Source organism: Vipera berus (assembly GCF_964194415.1).
Source record: "Vipera berus genome assembly, chromosome: 6".
Lineage (NCBI taxonomy): Eukaryota > Metazoa > Chordata > Lepidosauria > Squamata > Viperidae > Vipera > Vipera berus.
The window spans coordinates 61,679,701-61,704,395 of record NC_138208.1 but is presented as its reverse complement, the minus strand read 5'-3'; the positions used below and the strand labels follow the sequence as shown (position 1 = coordinate 61,704,395).

The 24,695-nt window shown below is 39.9% G+C and overlaps 1 protein-coding gene across 10 annotated transcripts in view; it reads left to right on the top strand.

The window, feature by feature from the left end:
* The first annotated feature begins 3,941 nt into the window (after nucleotides 1-3,941).
* Nucleotides 3,942-24,695, top strand: part of TNRC6B (trinucleotide repeat containing adaptor 6B) — a 131,654-nt gene continuing 110,900 nt past the window's right edge. For 2 of the 10 annotated variants that reach the window (XM_081330868.1, XM_081330869.1), the window contains exons 1-4: nucleotides 3,946-4,225; nucleotides 9,469-9,541; nucleotides 12,961-13,046; nucleotides 13,502-13,618. In XM_081330868.1, coding sequence (XP_081186994.1) covers nucleotides 13,532-13,618 — 87 coding nt within the window. In that variant the 5' untranslated portion in view covers nucleotides 3,946-4,225; nucleotides 9,469-9,541; nucleotides 12,961-13,046; nucleotides 13,502-13,531. Of the gene's footprint in view, nucleotides 4,226-9,468; nucleotides 9,542-12,960; nucleotides 13,047-13,499; nucleotides 13,619-24,695 lie in introns of those variants that run through there. The other 8 variants (XM_081330873.1, XM_081330883.1, XM_081330865.1 and 5 more) reach the window with 7 other exon arrangements.

Sequence of the window (24,695 nt, the reverse complement as noted above, 5' to 3'; positions counted from 1 at the left end):
AATAAGCTGCCAACAGATTTGCCTTATATCACTTAAGTGTTTACTCCCATCTCTGTGCATTTCTAAGCTTCTCCACAATCTTACTCTCCCAGATCAATCTACTTTATAGGCTTGTTCTTAAGAAAAAATATTGGAGGACATCTCCAGCTCCTAAAGGAAAGGTGGGTAATTACATTTTATTTTTAACAAATAAAAAATGAAGCAGGAACTGAAGGAAGAAATCTCAGAGATGAGCTCACCATGTCTGATTATGATTTCTGGATAATGGCAGCATCAATGACATTTGCTTAACTGCTTGCAAATAGATAAGATTTTTGACGTAAGCAAATAATATCAAATATTTCACAGTTCAATAATTTAAACATATCAGTCTTGAGCCAAGTAATAGCAAACTGTAAGAATGTGTACATTCAAGCTACAATAAATATATAAACACTATCACATTTAAACTGAATGACTGCCATCAACAATGAAAAATATTTTTGCAAGTAGAAAATGTTCTTGAACAGACTATATGACTATTTTGATCTATAACTACTTACAAAAATGAAAAAGAGGATTTCAGAAGGAAAAAAAGCACAACTTCTGAAGGCCTCCAGTAAAACTTCATATTTCTTGTTGGCTCTTCTCTTGATAAACATGATCTTATAGCAATCTTCAAATCTAAACTAATATTTCAAAGTAAAAGAAAATGTTATATAAACATGAATTTATCTAAATACTTTATCTTTAAATAAAAGGCAGAAGGATTCTTTTGAGGAGAGGAATGTTATAAGTATAAGGAAACTATATTCTAAATAATTTGTAATGTGTCATGTATATTTTTTGTGCTGGTCTGTGACTGTAATAAAGTAGATACTTGAATGAATGCCATTTACACACTTGAAGCTTAATAATAAGAAACTATTAATCATGCTCATCATGCATTGTGGAAACCTGTGTTTCATGATAAATTTGGCCAATCTGGCCAGTGACAAATCATGAGGATCTGTAGAATCAAGTTTCAACATATTGTATATAATAATACAGCTCCTGCAACCAATTAGTTTAGTAATTAGCTGAATTGGACTGGTTTCAATGGGTCTACTTGAGATACAACTTTTTGGATCTGAGCTAATAGGCATGATAAAACATGCTTCAAAGCCTAGTAAAACCCTACCAGATGCATTTATGTCACATATTAAACGTAGTTCCAATTTACTTTGGTAAGTGGGGGGGGGGCTAAGCAGCACTTTGGCAATTTTGGCTAATCCAGAAACATTTAAACAGCAAGCAACCTGACTAATGAATGGGAAACTATGAAAAAGCCTGACTATAGACTAGACTGATAAGTTAAAAAACATCCTTAAAAAAGACAATGGCAAATCACTTTCAGGCTGACACATATGAGAGTTCTCAAACCCGTGAAAAACAGACCAAATCTGGCAATTACAAAAACAAGTGAGACATGAAACAATAACACCAACTCAATGGTGGGGATTAAGCAATGAAATATTACATAGTTAGGGGAAAATATGGAGTTCTATTTGAACATTGTTTCTATATATAAGGATTATTTTTAAATGACAATTGCTTCAGACAGGAAGGCAGTACAGAGAGTGGTGAGGATGGCTGAAAAGGTCATTGGCAGTTCCTTCAGTCCAGGACATAGCATATAAGCGTTGCTTGAGCAGGGTCTGCAAGATTGTCTGGGACACTACACATCCTCTTCATGACCTGTTTTCCTTGTTACCTTCTGGGAGGTTTCATGGTATCCGAAACAGAACATCCAGATTCAGTCTCAGCTTTGTTCTATACACTATTAACCTTATGAACTATAAAGCTTCCTCCTTCCGTTATGTATTCAAGATGGACAGTGAATATTTATGTGTTACTTATATGTAAGGGTGTAGGTCTATACATATTGTTGAAGGAAGTCTTCATCATGGTTCAGTCCAAGCCGGGAATAAACAACATGGCAACTGCTTTAGAAAGAAGGTTGCAGTTTATTGAAGAGGAGAGCCAGACAGAAAGATGGCTCTGGAAAAAAGAGAGAGCACATGTAGGGAGTGGGTTTTTATACTCTCTGGGGCTTTTATTTGGAGTTGTTTCCTGTTCTTATTTGAGGCTTTGTATTTCCTGTGTCATGTATTCTGACCTGAGTCTGGGTGTGCCATCTGGCATCTGTGGGTTAATTCTATTATGTCCTGGGGTATGTAGATTTTAGCTATCTTTGTCTTCCTAAACTTCTAGCTGAGGGCCTTCAACCTTCCTGGATTATTTACATCTGCATTTGTACAGAGCTGGTTTCTGCTTGGGGGAGGGAGACTTGGGGCTATTAAGAAAACTGGGCATGCTTTTCTGCCTCTTTGAGATCCTTTGAGGAAATATATTTTTCTGCCCTTTTAATTTTTCCTTCTATGGGGGTGTGTAACTTTCCACAATATGTTGTATATAGTATGTTTTAAACATATTATGTGTATACACTTTGAGAGGAAGCAACTAAGTTTCATTTTTAATATGTGACATTGTGCCCATAGGAAAAAAATGATAATAAAGGTTATCTATCTATATAAAATTAGTTTATTTTTTATTTTAATTCCATTTATATCCCGCCCTTCTCCGAAGACTCAGGGCGGCTTGGCTATTGGCTTCCTAATTTTCATTTTGCTTTAGTTCTTGGGTTTCATGTAAACTTTCTTGAATATAGTAATTCCAGTGCGGTCTCTTTGGGAATACTCACATCTACCAAGTCACAAGAAGCAGAGCTCAACTCCAGAGGGATTTTACCTTTAAGCTATATAAATGCATCCGCTGGAGGAATTTATGGTTAGGTTGCTAACTCGAAACACGAAGCTGGGGAGACACTACTGCCCCTTGGCTTTTTTTTCCCAAAGGTAACAAGCCTTCTCTGCTTCACTTGCGCTCCCTCCTGTTTGTTCTGCTAACTGGGGCCCCTCACCTCTGCCCTAAAACTTGCCACGACGGCACCAACGGCCATTCGCGATCTCACGAAGTAAATCCAAACGGGAGGGGGGGGCGCGCGCGAGAGGACTCCCGCCAGTCAGGATTACAACGAAAGAAGCCTCGCGGTAAACGGTTCCTGCTGTCATAGTCACGCGGAGGATGCCTGAGGCCACGTGCCGGATCAGCAACAAACGCCCACGTGGTCCCTCAGCTGCGCAGAGCACTTGGCACTGCGCTTGCGCCAGGCTAACTAAAGGGCGAAAAGTATCGGAAGGCGTTTTTTTAACAATTTGAACGAATAAAATGTAATATAGAATTGCATGTTGCCTTTTAATGTGGAAACAGCACGATTCCGTTTAGGAAACAAGGGATAGCGCTAACTGCTTTACTTACGCCTAGAGAACTATGCTGTTCTACGTTTGAACGCAGGAGTATAATGGTCGCATTTTCATTATCTTAGCCATTTTATTATGTTAACCGTTTTCAAGTGGTTAATGGGCGGACATACAAACCACCCGGCTATGATATTTATAAGCGCGACAGGAAACATCAAAAGCAAAAAAGTTCCAAATTGTAAGCCATAAGCGTGTTGGATATCCTTTTTCTGATTTTATAGCGGGTTCCATGAGTACTGTGGATTAGTTAGGGTGACGAAATATACAACCAATCATTTAGGTTTAGGAATCAAGTGGGTGGGACAATATGCAGTTTAACTTGAAGGACTGTATTTTTAGCGAATTAGAGAAAAGCCAGGAGTTAAAAAAAAAGTCGAAAGGTTCAAGTTTAAAGCAATATACGTCGCTAGCTTCACCAATAAGACACCGGATGTTTTACACACCGTCCAATAATTATCAGAAGCTTAAAAGGTGGAGTTAAAATTGATAGACATAAACTTTTAGCCATTGTATCATGGGATAGTTAAGCAGCTAGCCAATGGAAAAGAAGGGAAGGCGGGAGAAAGGGGAAGGTCGTATTAAAGACAGTCAGGAAACGAATCCAATGGACTCGAGCGTTATTGCAGGGCTACCAATAGGCGACTCGGAAGGCGGGCCTCTATGTGTTTAGGTTCGTGCTTCTCCAGGGAGTGAGACGGCGGCGACGGGGAAAGTTTATTTTTTTTGGAGGCGGCGTTTCCCTCCTCCCCCTGCCATTTGTTTGGATCTTGAGATAAGCTGGTAAGGCGGGTAAAGCGGCTCCTGCAGAAGCGCCAAGGAGCAGGCGGTGGGCTTCGCGGCTGCACCGCGGCGAACGGAGAGGCGACGATCGTGGCTTCTTAAGGGTGAGTGAGGACGCAGGCCTCGGGGATACGGACCCTGTTCGTTTCAGTAGCCGGGCGTCTTGAGGTAACCCCGTGGAGCCTTTCCACGGCATCCTCGCCATTCCGCCGGGAACGACATAAATCCTGAACGGAAACGAACGGCTGCATCGCTTTCATTTCCCCTCCCTTCTACTCAGTCGCGAGTCGTATTTTTCACTGGTTTTTTTTCTCCCCCGCAACAGGGTTTTTCTTATTTACCGTCTGTAGCCGCAAAAGCTTCCCTGAATCTGAGCTATTTGGCTGGGGGGCGGTGGGGGGGGGGGTTATAGAGGCGTTTCCGCAGCTGCGCGTGCGCACTGACGGCTTATCTGAGGGTATTCGTAGTAGATCGAGTACTAAAGGAACGGTTCCCCTCCCCCTCCCCGCGACACCTTTTTTGTGGGGTGAATGAGTCTCGGCACCGGAGGAAAAGTTTCCTATAAGAACCCACGAATGGGATTTCCATAGCACATTGAATAGCCTCCCGCTTGCAGGAGTAGTGAAAAGAACTAGAGGTTTGCAAAATCGTCAGCAACGTACCGGCTCCTTCACGGTTTCATCCGCTTCTGGACCCGAGTTTTGCACGTAGGGTTATTAGTGAAGTCCGGGAGTTGCTTCTGAAGCCAGCCGAGTACCCTGAATGTTGGTGTAAAGTCTTATTTATAGCAGCGTTGGTTGCAGCAATTCCCAGTCCTTTAAATACGGCGTGAAAAATGATACTAAAAGATATAAATGTCATCGCCTGGCTCTCTTTTCTGTTTCCTTCTTCCCCTCTTGACTCTCGCTCCACCAAAGGGCTAGTCGCTGCCTCTAGTGCTGACCTAGACTGACAGGGACTTTAATTATGTTTTTAATTTTTAACTCTAATTTTTAATTTATTTTAATTTTTATTTTTATTTATTCTACAGGGGCCTTTAATTTTAATTTTTATTTTAACTTCTGTACTTATTGTACGTTATTGGTGTTAGCCGCCCTGAGTCCTTCGGGAGATAGGGCGGCATATAAGTCCCAATAATAAATAAATAAATAAATAAATAAATAAATTACCTTGTGAACGTTTGGTCCTGCTAAGAAATATTGGAACTGGTACATTGAAGGCAGCATGTTTCTCTCAGTTGTACTAACGACCTGGAAGAATGAAAGTCATAAAATCGTTTAAATGTAGCACTATAGAGTCATGCTGGATCAACACAGGCAGATAATGGGATGATAAGAAAGAGGTGTAACAAATGCCTGATGACTTCCTTCTGATAATATTAAACGTTTGCTGAGGGAAGATTACTATCTGCCATGAAGAAAAGTGAAGCTTTGGGTGCTCCTTTCCCCTTTATGATCAGTAGTATGGTGTTGCACCCTATCAATAAATCAACTATTATGAAGGTGCAATTAGGAAATTGCTGGCTGCATTTGCCAGCTTTAAAAAAAATTAAGGGAAAGATTCACCTGAAATTGAAGAGTCAGGTTGTGTTAGGAAGAACTTTTAGTATTAGCACAGTTCCCTGAAAACCAGAATGTAAAACTAGTATTTGCTATATTAGCAAAGATTAAAATTGATGTCAACTTTAAGGGATAATAACACCCCTTAATTACTGCTAAATATGGAGTGAAAGATTGTAGAAAATAATACACATGCACTAAATTGAATCCTGCTCTCCTGTGTTGCTTAGATAAGAATTTGTTCTTTGCTTGCATTTGTGTTATATGTTATAGAATTCTGTAATTGTCTTTTAGTCATATAACATAATTGGAATCACTTTGGCAGAAAATACGTTTTATAAAACTTTCTGGAATGCAAAAAAATGTTTCTTAAAATATCAAAAGGTTTGGTTAAAATAACCTGCTTATGAATCCAAGTACAAATTAAAAATGATATCTAAATCTCAAAATATGTGCTGCTATGAAACTAGTTATTTCTCTATATTCTGGATCTATGTTTCCCTCCTCTTATATTTGCTCCTCATTACCATTACACAGAATCACCTTACCAAATTGGAATTTCCCACAGTTTTTCTTATATCAACTTGTTCTGTACAACATTGCCTATCCAAATCCCATTTTTCTTATTCTTTGTATGTTTGGTTATGTCATGCTGCTTCCTCTTACTGATTCATCCTGCATACTTCTCAGCTGTCCCTAGTTGCCCTGATACCATCCCAATTTACCCTTCTTCCCAAGCAGCAGTAATAAGAGTTTCTTTTCATTGAAGGAAAGTGAGATTTTAGCCAAGAATTGCTGATCTCCACAGATACCCGTCATTTTACTTTTTCAGCATCTATAGGGCCTTCCTGGATTTTGAGGCATTCTGTTTTTGAAAAAAAAAATCTCTTTAGTTTGAACTTATTCCTAAATTACCTGATGATTAAAAAATAAAATGCTCATAAATATCACAATGCATTTCATGTAGAAAGGGAACATTAGTTATCCCAGTCTTAAACCTTGTAATGTGTAAACTATAAAATGTTTAGAGTAGCCTTCTCTGACTTAGAAAAAATTATGAATCTATAGTATATCTGTATACTACAGATTCATAAGCTTTTCTAAGTCAGAAAAAGCTACTGTAAACATTTTATAATTTACACATTACAAGGTTTAAGACTGGGATAACTAATGTTCCCTTTGTACATGAAATGCATTGTGATATGAGCATTTTATATATACGTATACTACAGATATATATTTTATTTTGAATGTAAAGCAAAGACAAAAAATGTGCTAACATTGAATTTATATTTAAACTTAAATGCTTTATATAATATAAAACCTGTAGATAATTGAAACTGCTTTTGATGAGACCATCAGGATTTTAATGCAGGTAAACAATTAAGATGATTTATTGGTTTGTTTTACAGGTATATACCAAATTATGAAGTTAATAGTTTCTTTTGAAAAAATTTATCAGTTAAACTCCTAATTAAGATACATATAGGATACATTTCTTGTTATTCAATACGATTTTGTCAACATCTATAAGTACGTGCATTTCCTATGCTCTGTTTACATTTTCTCAATCAGGAAAAGCAAATTTTGCAAATGCTTTTGGATAGGTTTTTTGATAGAAAGCATCTATCTAAGGGAAGTTTTTACTATGGCATTACTAAAGGTAAAGGTAAAGGTTCCCCCGCACATGTGTGCTAGTCGTTTCCGACTCTAGGGGCCGGTGCTCATCTCCGTTTCATAGCCGAAGAGCCAGCGCTTGTCCGAGGACATCTCCGTGGTCATGTGGCCGGCATGACTAGACGCCAAAGGCGCACGGAACGCTGTTACCTTCCCACCGTAGTGGTCCCTATTTTTCTACTTGCATTTTTACATGCTTTCGAACTGCTAGGTGGGCAGAAGCTGGGACGAGTAACAGGCGCTCACTCTGCTACGCGGCACTCGGGATTCGACCCGCCAAACTGCCGACCTTCCGATCGACAAGCTCAGCGTCCTAACCCACTGAGCCACCGCGTCCCTCGAATGGCATTACTAGGATATAAATATTTTTCCACAGAATTACTCGCTATGTCTACATATGGTAGTCTCTCTATTTTGCTTAACTCATGCTTGTGCTCTTGCTGTGCAAAGGGAATGACAGTATTGGTGACAAAATAGTTGTCTTTTGATTGATTTGCCAGGGACTCCCCCCCCTCTCTCTCTCTCACACACACACACACACACACACACACCCCAAATAGACAGTGGATTGGATTCAAATTAAATTTAAGATTAAATGTATTTAATGTGAACATTTTACTAGTATTAATCCTCCCTTTCATACTAAAAGCCACAATTTGGCAGCAATGTTTAAAGATCCATAATAGCTGCTTTTGGAGGGCTTTATGTGGCCCTGGCACTTATACCTCTGTAGTAATAAGCTACAGTGATTATATGATGTGTTTTATGTAGATTAGAGTATATCGTAAAGATGAAAGTACGTAAGATTAAGTATCACATTTGTTAAATCACTATGCCTTCTAGTACAGCTATGTTTTAAAAGTACTGTTAACTATACAACAGTATACAACAGGCCTTGGCAAGGTGGGCAGCATACAAATCTAATAATAAATAAAAGGTGTATCTGACTGAAAGTGGACTGAGATGGTTATTTCTGTATTCTGATTTCGGCTGTAATTGCTGAAATGGACCAGCTTTTTCTTTTTATTTGTGGCTGATAATTATTGATTGATTTGATTTTGATTTCAATTAGTTTAGGTGTTGCACAACTTCAAACAGATCTGGGTAACTTGTAATATTATCAACAGCAAAAATGCAATAGAAAACAAATTGGGGATCCAGTCACATAGTGCATAGTTCTGAATGGTTTTCAGGGCTGCCTTGAATAGTTCTGATCTCTGGAACAGGAACTTCAATTTGATTCTTCTTATTAATGGCATTTTGCCAACTGCCATTCAGAGTTCATATCGTGGCTTACTATTTGGCATCTTTAGATTGCTTTGCTTATTCTTTCTTTTCTACTATGGGATATAAATTAGTTCTCCAATATGTGGAACTTTCTGCTTTTAATAGCCATTTTATATTTTACCAGAGTAATTATTATTGCACAAGATAGTCCTTAACATATGACCAGATGCTTAAAGATTGTTCAAAGTTACCACTGACTTAAAAAAAGTTACATATGACCTGCCTTCAAAGTTATGACTGCTGTACTACCCCAGCAGTCACATGATTGCATTTTGGGCACTTGGCAACTGACTTGAATTCACAATCAGTTGCAGTGACCTGTAGTCATGTGGTTGCATTTTGCACCATTGTTTACCATTTTCTGCAAAAAAAAATGCCTATTGAATAAGTTGGATTTGAGCATACAACCGCATGATTTACTTAATGACAATGCTGACTCAATAACTGTTGTAAAACAGTTGTAATATCAACTCCAATAACATGATGACTTGTGACCACAATACGACCAAACCTCTGAGCTCAATTATGGTTATATGTCAAGGATTACCTATATGGCAATTCATAAAATAGTAACGTAGTGCATAAATGTCTGTCTTTATGTTTCTTTTTCCAAGTCAATAATTGTGTTGTTGTTGTCTTTAAGATGAAATGTATAGTACAGTACTTGTCAAAATAAAACTAATATTTACTGTGGTGTCTTGTTGTTTCAAAGGCTTTTTTAGAGTTGAAACAATATTATTAATAATGGTGAAGTGTTGTTATAATTGTTCCCTTGTTAAGAACAGTAGAAAAATGGTGGTTTGTTTTTGTTTTTCTTTCTACAGTAATTTGATTTTTGCACTGAATGTAGCCAGGACAGGTCCTAGTGGGCTTCAATAGCCCTAAGAAGCTGTCAAGGTAAATTGATTAAAATACAAATATATAACTGCATAAAGTCAAACATATGAAAAATATATAGACAACACTGATTTTTATGCTCATTTCAGATGTGATTTTTTTTTGCTGAATATATTGATTATAATTTAAAAGTGTTCCACAGAAGAGTTGTTTATCAGTATAGAAATACTATTCTTTAACTTTGGCTATACTGAGTGAATACGAAGATTTTACTTAAGACAGATCTCCAGATCAGTATTAACATATTAAAATAACACAACCATTCACATAATTATTTTGCTGAGCAGCTGAAATGGTGTAGTTAAAGTATGGCACAGTATTACATACCTGGCAGTAGGGGATCAGGTCCTTTTTACTCTCAAGTGGTTGTTTTGAAACTTAAATATTTCCATATGTTAGGAAATTTAACTCACTCCAGTTTTAGCTAACACAATAAAAAATGGTGGGGAAAATCTAGGTTGGATATGCCTTTTTAGAGTTATATGATTCCTTGCTGTTATTTAATCTTACAAAAAATACCCCGTATCTGTTACCATATTGCGTAGGTATTCCATATAAATTACCTAATGATAAGAGCAGCATTTAGTTTTCATAGGATTCTTGAAAGTTAAATTAGCCATAATGGTGCTTTGCATATAATATTGCTTGTATAATAAGGAAGAAAGGAAAGAAGATGAGATATGTCTTCTTTATTTTGCTGTGTTCCATTTTCCTCTGCCTTGTTAAGCTCATTGTAGCTGTTCAATTCTCCATACTTGGCCAACATTTTTAGTAGGAATGCAGATTTAAAAAACAATGATTTATTAAATTTAATAGTCTGCCCAATTCCCAGCAACTCTGGGCCGTTTAGTTATAAACATTTAAGAACAAAAATCAATACAAAAATAGAAATATATGAAGTTGTTATGTCTGTTCATTAATCCATAGTGGAAGATCTAGATATACTTCTGCAGTAGGAACAAAGTAATTGTGAATAAGCGAAATGTTTCTGGGAGGTCTTTTTTATTTTATGTTTTGTTTCACTTGATGGGACAGGATGTTTCTTGAATTTTGTAATTTAAGATTCTGTACCTTTCAAGCTTCTGGGGTCTGATAATTTCATTTTTACCACTAGAAATAGAGTTCAAGGTCCACAGTCTACAGTCATGGCCAAAATTGTTGGCACCCCAGAAATTTTTCCAGAAAATCAAGTATTTCTCACAGAAAAGTATTGCAGGAACACATGTTTTGCTATACACAGGTTTATTCCCTTTGTGTGTATTGGAACACAACAAAAAAGGGAGGGGAAAAAAGCAAATTGGACATAATGTCAAACAAAACTCCAAAAATGGGCTGGACAAAATTATTGGCACCCTTAACTTAATATTTGGTTGCACACCCTTTGGAAAAAATAATTGAAATCAGTAACTTCCTATAACCATCAATAAGCTTCTTACACCTCTCACCCGGAATTTTGGACCACTCTTCCTTTGCAAACTGCTCCAGGTCTCTCTTATTGGAAGGGCACCTTTTCCCAGCAGCAATTTTTTTATTTTAATTCCATTTATATCCCGCCCTTCTCCGAAGACTCAGGGCGGCTTACAAACTTAGCAGTAGCCTTCATTCTATGTATATGCCTGCTTGTTAGGGCTTTCACACACCCCCCAAGCGGCATTATTACAAAGTCAGCTTAATTGCCCCCAACAATCTGGGTCCTCATTTTACCTACCTCGGAAGGATGGAAGGCTGAGTCAACCTTGAGCCTGGTGGGATGCGAACCTGCACTAATTGCAGGCAGCTGGTGTTACTTAAGGAGGCATTAGCCCACTGCTCCACCAAGGCTCTTTTAAGATCTGTCCACAGGTGTTCAATGGGATTCAGATCTGGACTCATTGCTTGCCACTTCAGAACTCTCCAGCGCTTTCTTGCCATCCATTTCTGGGTGCTTTTTGACGTATGTTTGGGGTCATTGTCCTGCTGGAAGACCCAAGATCTCGGACGCAAACCCAGCTTTCTGACACTGGGCTCTACAGTGCAACCCAAAATACTTTGGTAATCCTCAGATTTCATGATGCCTTGCACACATTCAAGGCACCCAGGGCCAGAGGCAGCAAAACAACCCCAAAACGTCATTGAACCTCCACCATATTTCACTGTAGGTACTGTGTTCTTTTCTTTGTAGGCCTCATTTCGTTTTCGGTAAACAGAATGATGTGCTTTACCAAAAAGCTCTATCTTGGTCTTATCTGTCCACAAGACATTTTCCCAGAAGGATTTTGGCTTACTCAAGTACATTTTGGCAAACTATAATCTTGCTTTTTTATGTCTCTGTGTCAGCAGTGGGGTCCTCCTGGGTCTCCTTCCATAGCGTTTCATTTCATTTAAATGTCGACGGATAGTTCGCGCTAACACTGATGCTCCCTGAGCCTGCAGGACAGCTTGCATTCCTTTGGAACTTGTTTGGGGCTGCTTATCCACCATCCGGACTATCCTGCGTTGCAACCTTTCATCAATTTTTCTCTTCCGTCCACGACCAGGGAGATTCACTACAGTGCAATGGGTTGCAAACTTCTTGATAATGTTGTGCACTGTGGACAAAGGCAAATCTAGATCTCTGGAGATGGACTTGTAACCTTGAGATTGGTGATATTTGTCCACAGTTTTGGTTCTCAAGTCCTCAGACAGTTCTCTTCTCTGTCTGTTGTCCATGCTTAGTGTGGCACACACAGACACACAATACAAAGACTAAGTGAACTTCTCTCCTTTTTATCTGCTTTCAGATAATTGTGATTTTTATATTGCCCACACCTGTTACTTGCCCCAGGTGAGTTTAAAGGAGCATCACATGCTTGAAACAATCTTGTTTATCCACAATTTTGAAAGGGTGCCAATAATTTTGTCCAGCCCATTTTTGGTGTTTTGTTTGACATTATGTCCAATTTGCTTTTTTTCCCTCCCTGTTTTTGTTGTGTTCCAATACACACAAAGGGAATAAACCTTTGTATAGCAAAACATGTGTTCCTGCAATACTTTTCTGTGAGAAATACTTGATTTTCTGGAAAAATTTCTGGGGTGCCAACAACTTCGGCCATGACTGTATATGACAAATATTAAAGTTTCCTACAAATTTCTTAAATAAATGATTAAATAAAATAGGTTCATGATTATTGTGGCCAATTTAAGGAATTAATTTAAGACATACTATCCACCCCATTTACAAATTTCTTGATAACATTTCTGTATATGTGCACATTACACATTTTCCCCTTCAATGGCCTTTTATCTTGCTGTGAGGTACTGGTATATACTGATTGTCCCACATATGAAAAGCCACATGTATGAATTTCTAATGGTATTTCTGTATTATAATATGCAGTATAAGTTATAAAATCTTATAATTTGTTTTTAAGGTATTTTCCTTCCATTCTTTTCTTTGGCAGAATTTCATATTTCAGCAGAATTTTGCACAGATTCTGTTCCCATGCAAACTGATGAGGGAGAAATTTTGGAAGAAGGCAGTTCCAAGGTCAGTGAAATTGTAGAATGAGGTTGTGATAAACTTCATTATTTACTGTTCTTATATGAATTTGATTTCCAGTTTGTAACTTGTTTTCAAATATTCTATGCACTGATGCAGATGAAATTTATTCAATTGAATCTAACCTAGACTAGTACAGTTACAGAAAAAATTAGTATCCCATAACATTCTGATTAGGTAATTAGTTATATGTGGGCTGAATGGTAATGCTTGTACACAACTGGCAAATGAACCACCTATCCTCTCTTGCAGTCAGTTTTCTCCTCTTTAGGTGCCAGCAGCACATGAGTTAAAAAGTCATTTGACTGACAGGTTTTCAGTCCTCCCAGTACTACAAAAGAAATGTTACTAAAAAAAATTCTCGCACTGGCACAGTAAAGACTGGTTTCTGGGGATTATATGCATTCCTTATTTTTGCCTGTATTATCCCTCTCCTCATGTAGTGATGGCTGAAAACTGAAACACAGAGGGATATGTCTAGAGAAGCTCTGTTGTTGATAAAAACTTTTCTTAAGGCATCGTTCCTTCTGGTGTTTGTGACTGAGGCAGTCAACTTTCTGGTAAGCAATATATAAGTCACGGAGAGAATTAGTTTAGATCCAGTAAGGCTTGGGTAGGTATCTCAGTTTTAAATTTACTCAGGATTCTTATATCTTCTCCCCATAATTAGAGTTACCAGATATTTGAAAAGGCAAAAGATTACACAGATAATTGGAAAGGAGGACAAATGGGAAGGAAAGAGGATGCATAAACTGTTTAATGTTGACTGACAAGGAAAAGAAAGAAGCAGATAATTTATAAGGTCACAATAACCTAACCCTAACCCTAAAAAAAAGATTTTAAAAGTTGGACAATATTTGACTTGAAGGCTATTTACGGTTGTCAGTGCTTCCTCATCACACTGGACCACCATGGGGCTTCATCCAGATATTCTTCAGTATTTTTCTTCATTGTTTGGACAAAGTTATGGAAGAAATATCAAATTTGCAATTTACAGAATCAAAATGAAATGGGATAGATCAAACTCTAGAAAAGATGCAGCTCAAAATGCCTTTGGTTGGAAGAATAATGAAATTGTATAAGATAAATTAACATTCCTCATTGGGGAGGGAAATCTAATGTATAGATAAAGAATAGGGCATGTTTGGCTCTATAAAGAGTTGTGGGGAAAAGAACTTCGAATTATAGTTGATCACAAGATGGATTGTGATGTTGCTGTCAAAAAGGCAAATTCAGTTTTAGGACACATCAACAGAAATATATTTGCCAAAAGTATGAAAAGCAATTATTCTACTTTGTTTTCATAGATCATATCCTGCTTTGAATACTCAGCATAATATAAAAGAAAAAATTGTGTAAACTGGAATAGAAGCAAAGAAAGGACAATAAGGATGATCAGGGAACTAGAAACTAAGACTTGGGAAGAAAGACAAAAGAAATTAGGAATGTTCAATTTTAGGGAAGAAAATAATAAGTGGGATGTATGTTTCAAGTATCTGAAATAGCGCTGCACAGAACATAGCTCCAATCCTTTACCCACTTACTGTCTTTCCAGTAAAGTAGAAATTGCTAGGACTAATTAGAGGTGGTCCTTGACTTACAACTACAATTGATCCCAAAAATCTCTGTTGCTAAGCAGAAATTGTTAAATAATGAGTTTTGCCCCATTTTACAACTTTTCTTGCCACAGTTGTTAAGTGAATCACTGCAGTTGTTAAGTTGTATCATACTTGTTAAGTAAATCTGGCTTCCCCATTGACTGCTTGTCAGAAGGTCACAAGATCACGTGATCTGGGATACTTCAGTCATAAATATGAGTCAGTTGCCAAGCATCTGAATTTTGATCACATAACCATGGGGATTTTACAATGGTCAGTCATTAAGTTTGAAAAATGGTCATCAGTTTTTTCCAGTGCCTTTGTAACTTTGAACAGTCACTAAACAAACTTTTGTATGTAGAGGACTACCTGTAGATATTCAGTTAACTTTTGTGGATTTGTAACACTGACAAAAAGTTTAAGCTGCTGTGATAAACAACTTAGAATTATTATCAAATTATTTTGTGTTACTTCTAGAGCAGCTTTGACAACACTGTTTATTGCTAATCCGTATATACTTGAGTATAAGCCGAATTTTTCAGCCCACTTTTTGGGCTGAAAAATCCACTTCGGCTTATACTCCAGTGAACAAAAAAAAAGAACTTACCGAGGACTTGCGCGCGCGACTTGTGTGTGTGTGTCAGACCCGCAGGAATGGCTAGTAAAGGTGGCGGCAGTCCGGCATTTGCGTTTCTCTGTGTGTCAAGCCCCGTGGGCCCGACACACAGGAGGGGAGGGGGACGCCGCTTCCTTACCAGCCATTCCTGTGGGTCTGACACACGCACGCATGCATGAGGGGGGGAAACGCTGGACTGCCGCCGCCTCTACCAGCTCTGCAAGCCTTTGCTGCCCCTTCTCTCCGCTGCCTGGCCTGAACAAAGAGGAGCCGAAGGGAGCAGCTCTGCAAGGCTCTGCCGCTCCCTTCTCTCAGCAGCCTGGCCCGAACGAAGGGACGCCCCTTCGTTCGGAACAGGCAGCGGAGAGAAGGGGCGGCAGAGGCTTGCAGAGCTGGTAGAGGCAGCGGCAGTCCAGCGTTGTTTCCCTCCTCATGCGTCTGTGTGTGTGTGTGTGTGTGTGTGTGTCAGACCCACGGGAATGGCTGGTAGAGGTGGCGGCAGTCCGGCGTTTGCGTTTTTTTGTGTGTCGAGCCCCGTGAAGGGAGGGGGGGAATGCCGCTTCCCTACCAGCCATTCCCGTGGGTCTCACACACACACACACACGCACGAGGAGGGAAACAACGCTGGACTGCCGCCGCCTCTACCAGCTCTGCAAGCCTCTGCCGCCCCTTCTCTCCGCTGCCTGTTCCGAACGAAGGGGCGTCCCTTCGTTCGGGCCAGGCTGCTGAGAGAAGGGAGCGGCAGAGCCTTGCAGAGCTGCTCCCTTCGGCTCCTCTTTGTTCAGGCCAGGCAGCGGAGAGAAGGGGCAGCAAAGGCTTGCAGAGCTGGTAGAGGCGGCGGCAGTCCAGCGTTTCCCCCCCTCATGCATGCGTGCATGTGTCAGACCCACGGGAATGGCTGGTAAGGAAGCGGCGTCCCCCCCCTCCTGTGTGTCGGGCCCACGGGGCTCGACACACAAAAAAACGCAAACGCCGGACTGCCGCCACCTCTACCAGCCGTTCCCGCGGGTCTCACACACACACACACACGCACGCACGAGGAGGGAAACGCTTGACTGCCGCCTCCCTAGCAGACCTCCCCATTCCTGTTAGAAATGGATCCCAGTACTTCTAATCCTGCACCAAAACAAAAATGCAGGTCATACGAAGCTGCTTTCAAACTAAAGGTTGTGTCAATAGCAGAAAAAAGCAATAACAGTATTGCAAGTAGGGAATTTGGTGTTGATGAAAAACAAGTGAGGGAGTGGCGGAAAATGAAAGCTGACTTGGAAAAGATTCCAAAGGCAAAAAAAGCTCGACGTGGTTTAACAACTCCATATGGGGCTCTAGAGACTGAATTGCATAAATGGGTTATGGAGTGTCGTCAAAATGGTTACTGCGTAACACGCATGGGAATTCGCTTACGTGCCCTTCAAATGGCTAAAGATGACAAATTAAAAGCACCAGGCATTGAAAATTTTGTTGCGTCAGCAGGATGGTGTACTGGCTTCATGAATAGGTATGGCCTATGTTTGCGGCAAAGAACAAAGATTTCACAGAAGTTGCCAAAAGACCTTGATGAAAAAGTGATGTCATTCCATTCATTCATCATAAAACAAAGAAAGATCCATAACTATGACCTGGGAGATATTGGGAATATGGATGAAACACCTATGACCTTTGATCTTCCAAGCAACAGAACCGTGGCAAGTTTGGGAGACAAAACTGTTTTACTCAGAACCACAGGTAATGAGAAAAACCATTTTACAGTCGTTCTGTCATGTTTGGCTAATGGAACTAAGCTGCGGCCTGTCATTATTTTTAAAAGAAAGACCTTGCCTAAAAAGGTCAATTTCCCACCAAGAATTACAGTGCGCCCACATGTTAAAGGCTGGATGGATGAAGATGGAACAAAAAAGTGGCTGGAAGAAGTTTGGAACGGACGACCAGGAGCAGCCTTAAAGAAAAAACCATCATTGCTAGTTTGGGATATGTTCAGAGCCCACACATCTGATGACATAAAAACATTGGCAAAGTCTTCTCAAGTTACTTTAGCCGTTATTCCAGGTGGGCTTACATCTGTATTACAGCCCTTAGATGTGTGTTTAAATAAACCTTTCAAAGACCATGTGCGAAAGATGTGCGAATGGATGTCATCTGGTCAAGCCCGACTAACAAAAGGTGGAAATATGATGAAGCCTGACATAGAACTGATAGCAAAGTGGGTTCGTGATGCATGGGAAGAGATTCTAGAGGACATGGTGAAGCACGCCTTCAAGAAATGTGGCATAAGTAATGCTATGGATGGCAGTGAACAGTGCTTTGTATGAGGACGACAGCTGTGATAGTGATGACTGCGAACTCTGTGACAATGTATATGATAATAACCTCACACCAGCTACAGCTGAAGCTCTGGAGATACAGATGAGGAGGAGGAATCCAGTTTTGAAGGATTTTGATGCTTGTGTTTTAGCTTGGTTGCTTATTGAGTTAAGGTTTTTGTACATTTAAAGTTATTGTTAATACTTTAATGTTATATATTGTTTTTGTTGAATATACTGATAATATATTGTTTTTGTTGACCCTCTTTTCCACATGCCTCAATTAAAGCAATTTTATTGTTATCTACCTGTATTTTTATTTTTGAAATTTACCGTGAGCTGCTGCATTTCCCAGCCTCGGCTTATACTCGAGTCAATAACTTTTTCCAGTTTTTTTTTTTTTGTAAAATTAGGGGTCTCGGCTTATACTCGAGTCGGCTTATTTATTTATTTATTTTATTTATTTATTTATTTGTTTTTATAAACCGCCCTTCTCCCGAGGGACTCGGGGCGGTGTACAGAGTAAGGTAGGTATACAGATTGAACAATAGTGAAAAACAATAGTAAAAACAAACTGGGACCCCAATTAGAGCTATCAGGCCAGGCCGGACTGCTGGAACAGGTAAGTTTTTAAGTCGCGCCGGAAGGTGCGGAGGTCGGGGGCCATCCGGATTTCGGTTGGCAAGCAGTTCCAGAGGGCTGGCGCACCCACTGAGAATGCCCTCCCCCTGGGGGCCACCAGCCGACATTCCTTGAGCGGTGGCACCCTGAGGAGGCCCTCTCTGTGGGATCGCACAGGACAGTGGGGTGTTGACATTGGCAGAAGGTGCTCCCGTAGGTAGTCCGGACCCATGCCATGTAGGGCTTTGTATGTCATTGTTAGCACCTTGAATTTCACTCGGAAGGCAACCGGAAGCCAGTGCAGCTCACGGAGGAGAGGTGTGATATGGGAGTATCGGGAGGCCCCCAAAAGTGTCCGTGCCGCTGCATTTTGCACCAGTTGGAGCTTCCGAGTGGATCTCAAGGGCAGCCCCATGTAGAGAGCGTTACAGTAGTCTAGGCGAGAGGTCACAAGGGCATGGGTGACTGTACGTAAGGCATCCAGGTCCAGATAAGGTCGTAGTTGGCGCACCAGTCGAACCCGGGAGAAGGCCCCCTTGGTCACAGCTCCTATGTGATCTTCCAGGGATAGCTGCGAGTCTAGGAGGACACCCAGGTTGCGGGCCCTATCAACAGGGAGTAGTAACTCATCCCCGATGTTAAGGGGTGGAATGATCTGAGTATCCTGGCTTGCCGGTACGTACAGCCATTCAGTCTTGTCCGGGTTGAGTTGAAGCCTGTTCCTCCCCATCCATTCCCGGACCGCTTTCAGGCAGCGGGACATCACGTCGAGGGCATCACTGATGCTGTTTGGAGTTGAGATGAAAAGCTGGGTGTCATCAGCATACTGATGGTACCCTACTCCAAAGCTACGAATGATCTCACCCAGCGGTTTCATGTAGATGTTGAACAGGAGAGGCGAGAGGACCGACCCCTGAGGGACTCCGCAAACGAGAGGCCTCGGGGTCGACCTCTGTCCCCCTGCCAGCACCGACTGCGAGCGACCCTGGAGAAAGGAGAACCAACGCAGAACCGTGCCTCCCACTCCCAGTCCTCTGAGGCGCCGCAGCAAGATACCATGGTCGATGGTATCGAAAGCCGCCGAAAGGTCTAATAAGACTAGGACAGAGGAATGGCCCCTGTCCCGGGCTCTCCAGAGATCATTCATCAGAGCGACCAATGCCGTCTCCGTGCTGTAGCCCGGCCTGAAGCCCGATTGGCACGGGTCTAGATAAACCGCTTCATCCAGGACCTGAGGAAGTTGATGCGCCACCACACTCTCAACAACCTTCGCAAGGAAGCGAAGATTGGAGACTGGACGAAAGTTATTCAATGAGGATGGGTCCAAGGTGGGCTTCTTGAGGAGAGGTCTCACCACCACCTCCTTCAAGGCGGTGGGGAAGTGACCCTCACTCAGAGAAGCAGAGATGACCGCCAGAAACCAGCCTCGTGTCCCCTCTCGAGCCGCATAAGCCAGCCAGGAAGGGCACGGGTCCAGTAAGCATGTGGAGGAGCTCAACCTCCTCATAATCCTGTCCACTTCCTTAGGAGTCACAGGATCAAATTCCTCCCAGATGACGTCGACAAGTCTGTCCATGTCCTGTTCTTCCAACTCTGCCCAGTTGGAGTCCAGGCCGGTTCGAATCCGAGCGATTTTATCCAACAGATATTGACCGAATTCCTCGGCTCGACCCTGCAAGGGTTCCTCCCTCACCTCTTGGTTCAGTAGGGAGCGAGCCACTCTGAACAAGGCAGCCGGGCGATTATCTGCGGACGCGATGAGGGTGGAAAAGTAGTTGGATTTTGCCACCCTTATCGCTGTGAGATAAGACCTGGTGAGGATTCTTAGTCGCAATCGGTCGGATTCAGATCGACTGGATCTCCAACGGCTCTCTAGGCCCCGTCTCCGACGCTTCATCTCCCGGAGCTCCGCGGTGAACCATGGGGCTCGCTGGGATCTGCGCCGGGTCAGAGGCCGCAGGGGTACAACTCGGTCCAGAGCCTCCGTGGCTGCCTTTTCCCAGGCTTCCACTAAGGCATCCGCCGAGCTGTGAGCAGGGAGTGCATGTGGGTCCCCAAGCGCTGCCTGGAACCTATCAGGGTCCATTAGGCGCCTAGGGCGGTACCATCTGGTCGGCACCGTGCACCCACGGCGGGGGGTGGCAAAGGGGAAGTCTAGCCGTAGGAGGTGATGATCGGTCCATGACAGGGGCGTAACGGTCGTGGCGCCCCCACCGATATTATACTCAAGTATATACGGTAATTTTTGAGAGGTTGCAGTCTCTAAAACCTGCCATTTCCTTGAATTTATGTTCTGATTAAACTTTAAATTTTATAGAGTTTTATTCTGTATTATCTAAAATTCACTCATTATGTGATAGTTGTATTAAGCCAGAAAGGATAAATACTGCCAGTGTGCAGGAGTGCAAACAAAACACTTAGCTTGAAACATCTTAAAATATTGTTTATTTCCTGTGTTGTAGAAAAGTGCTGTGTTGAGATCTCAAAGGTCATTTTCGAGATTGAATAAAAAGGATTGCACTGTTCTTTATGGCATTGAGATTACCTTGTCTTATATTTGTGTACTAAGTTGTTTGTGATCAATTTAAAGTACTTTGTATTTTTAATCAGAACATTAATTGGGTTGATACTGTCTACTTGCAATAGGATAACATTGAAATTAGATATTTTCCCATACAGGTAATCCTCAGCTTATGACCACAATTGATCCCAAAATTTCTGTTGCTAAGTGAGGCAGTTGTGAAGTGAGTTTTATCCCAATTTTATCAGTGCCATTGTAACTTCAAACAGTCACTAAACAAATGGTTGTAAGTCGAGACTACCTGTAATGATTTTCTAACTAAAAAGTATTGATATTTCATTAAGATACTCCTTCCTATAACGAGTAAATTGTATTAGGGACAGCGTAGTGTTGGAAGTCAGATACTAAAGATCAAGCCACAATAGACCCTTGATTTATAACTGTTCATTTAACAATGGTTCAAAGTTATGAAGATCTGAAAAAAGTGACTCATGATCCATCCTTGAAGTTACAACCGTAGCAACACATACACGCATTCACAATTTGGTTGCTTGACAGTTGCAGTGTCTTATGGTCCTATGATCATGATTTGCAGACTATCTACACCAGGGGTCTTCAAACTTGGCCCTTTTATGACTCGTGGACTTCAACTCAGAATTCCTCAGCCTTGCATGCTGGCTGAGTAATTCTGGGAGTTGAAGTCCACAAGTCATAAAAAGGCCAAGTTTGAAGACCCCTGACCTACACAGTTAATATCTCAGTGGCACTTCCATTTCACTAAAGTTAAATACTAGGCTTGAACAGATAACATTTTATTATGTGATACAAAATAGCCTTAATGGTAAAGTAAAACAGCTTTTGTAGAATCTAAAAAACTTTAAAACCTATTTCTTTCTCATGCCATTTTGTCATAAATTGTTTGCAGCTCTTTTTTCCAAATTGTGGTCATATAACAGTTTCCCATACTCCTTGCTTCTTGATTTGTTCAGCCATTCCATTAAAGGAGCTGAAAGAAGACATGTACATCAGTCCATTAAAATCTTTGCAAGTCTTTGGATATCTAAAAAGTGATTTGTATATTATACTCCTAAGATATAGATTCCTGTAGTGGTTAAAGTGTCAGGCTAGAAATTGGGAGACCATGAGTTCTAATAACACAAAACCAGCTGACATTTGGCTATTCATTTTCTCTCAGGCGCTTGGAAGAAGGCAGCAACATACCACTTCCAAAAATGTAGCTAAGAAAACTGAAGGGAGTTATCCAGGAAGTTCCCAGGTGTCAACATTGACTAAAAGGTTGAACTCTCCCCAGTGGTGGGGCAACAAAAAATTAGCTGCCGGTTCTGCTGAACTGGTGCGAACTGGCTGAATCCCACCACTGACTCTAACCCAACTCCTAAGTGGAGAGTTTTCCTAGCAACTATCTGTTAAATAGTTGGGTTGCCATGTTTTAAAGTTCTTAGCAGTTAATTGAATATTCTTGTGGAATTCATTTGGTTAAATAAACTCAGGTTTAAGTTGTTAAGATGAATGAGGCAAACACTTTGCAGACAGAGTAGTGTTAACTACTCTTTCATAAATCTTAGAACACTTCCACATATTTAAAGCCCTGCTGGCATAGTCAAAAGTAAGGGAGGAATGATGGCAACTAATTTAAAACAAAACTAACTGAACTTAAAGTGGAATAAAAATATTTTAAGCAAATATCATTTCTCCCTGACATTATCATTGTGTGGGGCTAAATCTTGCAGATCCAAAGCTTATCTGTTCTGTCTTTTGTGTAACTGAAGAGCCCTTTCAGTGCACTGGATAAACTGCTGACCTATAGAAACCAGGAACCCCTGAGTTCTAGGCATGAACATCATCTTGGTAACTTGGGCCAGCCTCTTTCTCTCAATCCAGCCTATTTCACAGAGCTGTTGTTGGGGGCAAAATAAAAATCAGATGTTTTACGTAGGATTGTTGCCTTGAGTTTACCATAGATAGCTGGGGATAAAAATATAACAACAACAATAATAATAATATCAATAATAACAACAACTCTGATGTTGGGCAAGTTACATAGGCAGCTTTCCTTCTGCTCTGCACCACTGATGAGAATTACCAGAAGTCTATCATTTGGCATGTCTTCTTATTGATTGTAGGATTGTAGCATCTTAAAAGTACAGAAATACTTTTCAAACTGTTTTAGACATTCTTCTGAGCTTAGAAAAATATACTTGTATCTGATATCTGGACCTGTTAGAATTTATTTTCAAACTAGCCAGTTTAGTTTTGAAGTTTTAATTTCTTCTTGATATTCTTGACTGATTTTACTTATCTATATCTTTCATCAGTAGTGCAAAATTTCTTTGTTTCAGTTAGCCTGGAAAAATTAAAGCAAATTCATTTGCATTGCTTAAATGCCATACTGTAGTGGGAAGAGAAAAATAAAGTTCAAAATCTGTTTTACCCATCAGTTCATTATTTTCTTTAAAAATGTGTGGAGAATAAATGCTTTCTACATACTGCATATCACCCTTTTTCCAATTTATGAAATTTTGCCCTTCATTGCATATTTTTACTATTTTTGAAATATATTAATGGCTTCAACAATATTAATAAGTTGGATGTTGATTTTAGATTTCTTTGCTTTAAAAATCTAATACTTATCTAAAGAACATTTCTTGTGTTGTGTTTAAGGACTTTTCCCCATTTCCAGTAAAATTGGTATAAAAAGTTACCTTCCTTCATCCCTATAACTCCTATAATACCTTACATTGGGGTTGACTATTTGTATCTCAGATAAAGAAGGCAGGAAGCAAGTTAATTTTGTCTGAATTCATAGGTGTGTGTGTGTGTGTGTGTGTGTGTGTGTGTGTGTGTAAATATATATTCTTGAAGGCAATAGTATAAATCATGCCAAGAAAATGACTTAGATTTAGGTTACCAGGAATCCAACTCAACTGGAGTGAAACCAATAATGTTTCCAATTAGGATGTCCAGCAAGTGCAAGTTTTATATTTGATCCCAAACTTTTGATTGCTGTAGATCAGTGTATGATATAAAAAGTATTTAAATAATATTTAGATTCACATTTCATGTTACTTAAGGCTAAAAAAGTTGGAGAGGAATATTGGTTGGACACCGGATACTTGTATACAAATGTTTAATTTCACTACATATTGTTCTTCAAGACTGTAGAAGAGTTGAAAATTCTGAAGATATAGTTAATTGATCAGAGTTTATTAGCTGAATTCAGTAAAGACTTCAAGTCATATAGCTCATTATGCAATCAAATTGCAAAGGTGAAGTGCTTTTCATTATCAGAAGGTCTTATTAATGATCAATATACACAAATCTATTCTTTTTATTTCAAAAATAGAACGCTATCTTGTTTTGAAAACTAGAATGAGTAGATCATTTCTTAACTTGTGATAGGACAATCTTAGACATTTATACCAAAGAACAGCATAAAGTATTTTCTGAAATGAGAGGTGGGAAGATAACTAGCAGGCTCATTGAAGCATTTAACTAGCTTTTTAGTATAGATTTTTAAATGGCATTGGCTGTAAAATTGCAGAGGCTTTATTTTTTGCTTCAGTTATACTTGATCTTACACATATCAAAACTGTCATTGTATAGTTTAACTGGTTTAGTAGTCTCTTTGTGCATGTATGAGTTTCAGGAATAAAATTATAAATCCTATAGTACTGGGATGTATGGGTTTCCAACTCTTGTTTTTAATACTACAGTTCTTTATACATTATCTGTCAGCATAACAATCCTAAAACAACTTGTAAGCATTGATAAACGTTTGAGATTTAAAATATAATAAATAGTATTTAAAAGCAAACTAACCTATGGGTTATATCACATAGGTCAATAATATTTGGCTTTTAGAGACAGTTGCCTGAAATTAAATAATTTGGATTTTAGATCTGACTAGAATTATACCTTTTTAAAGTATTTGTTAAAATGAAATCATCTCTGCCCTACATT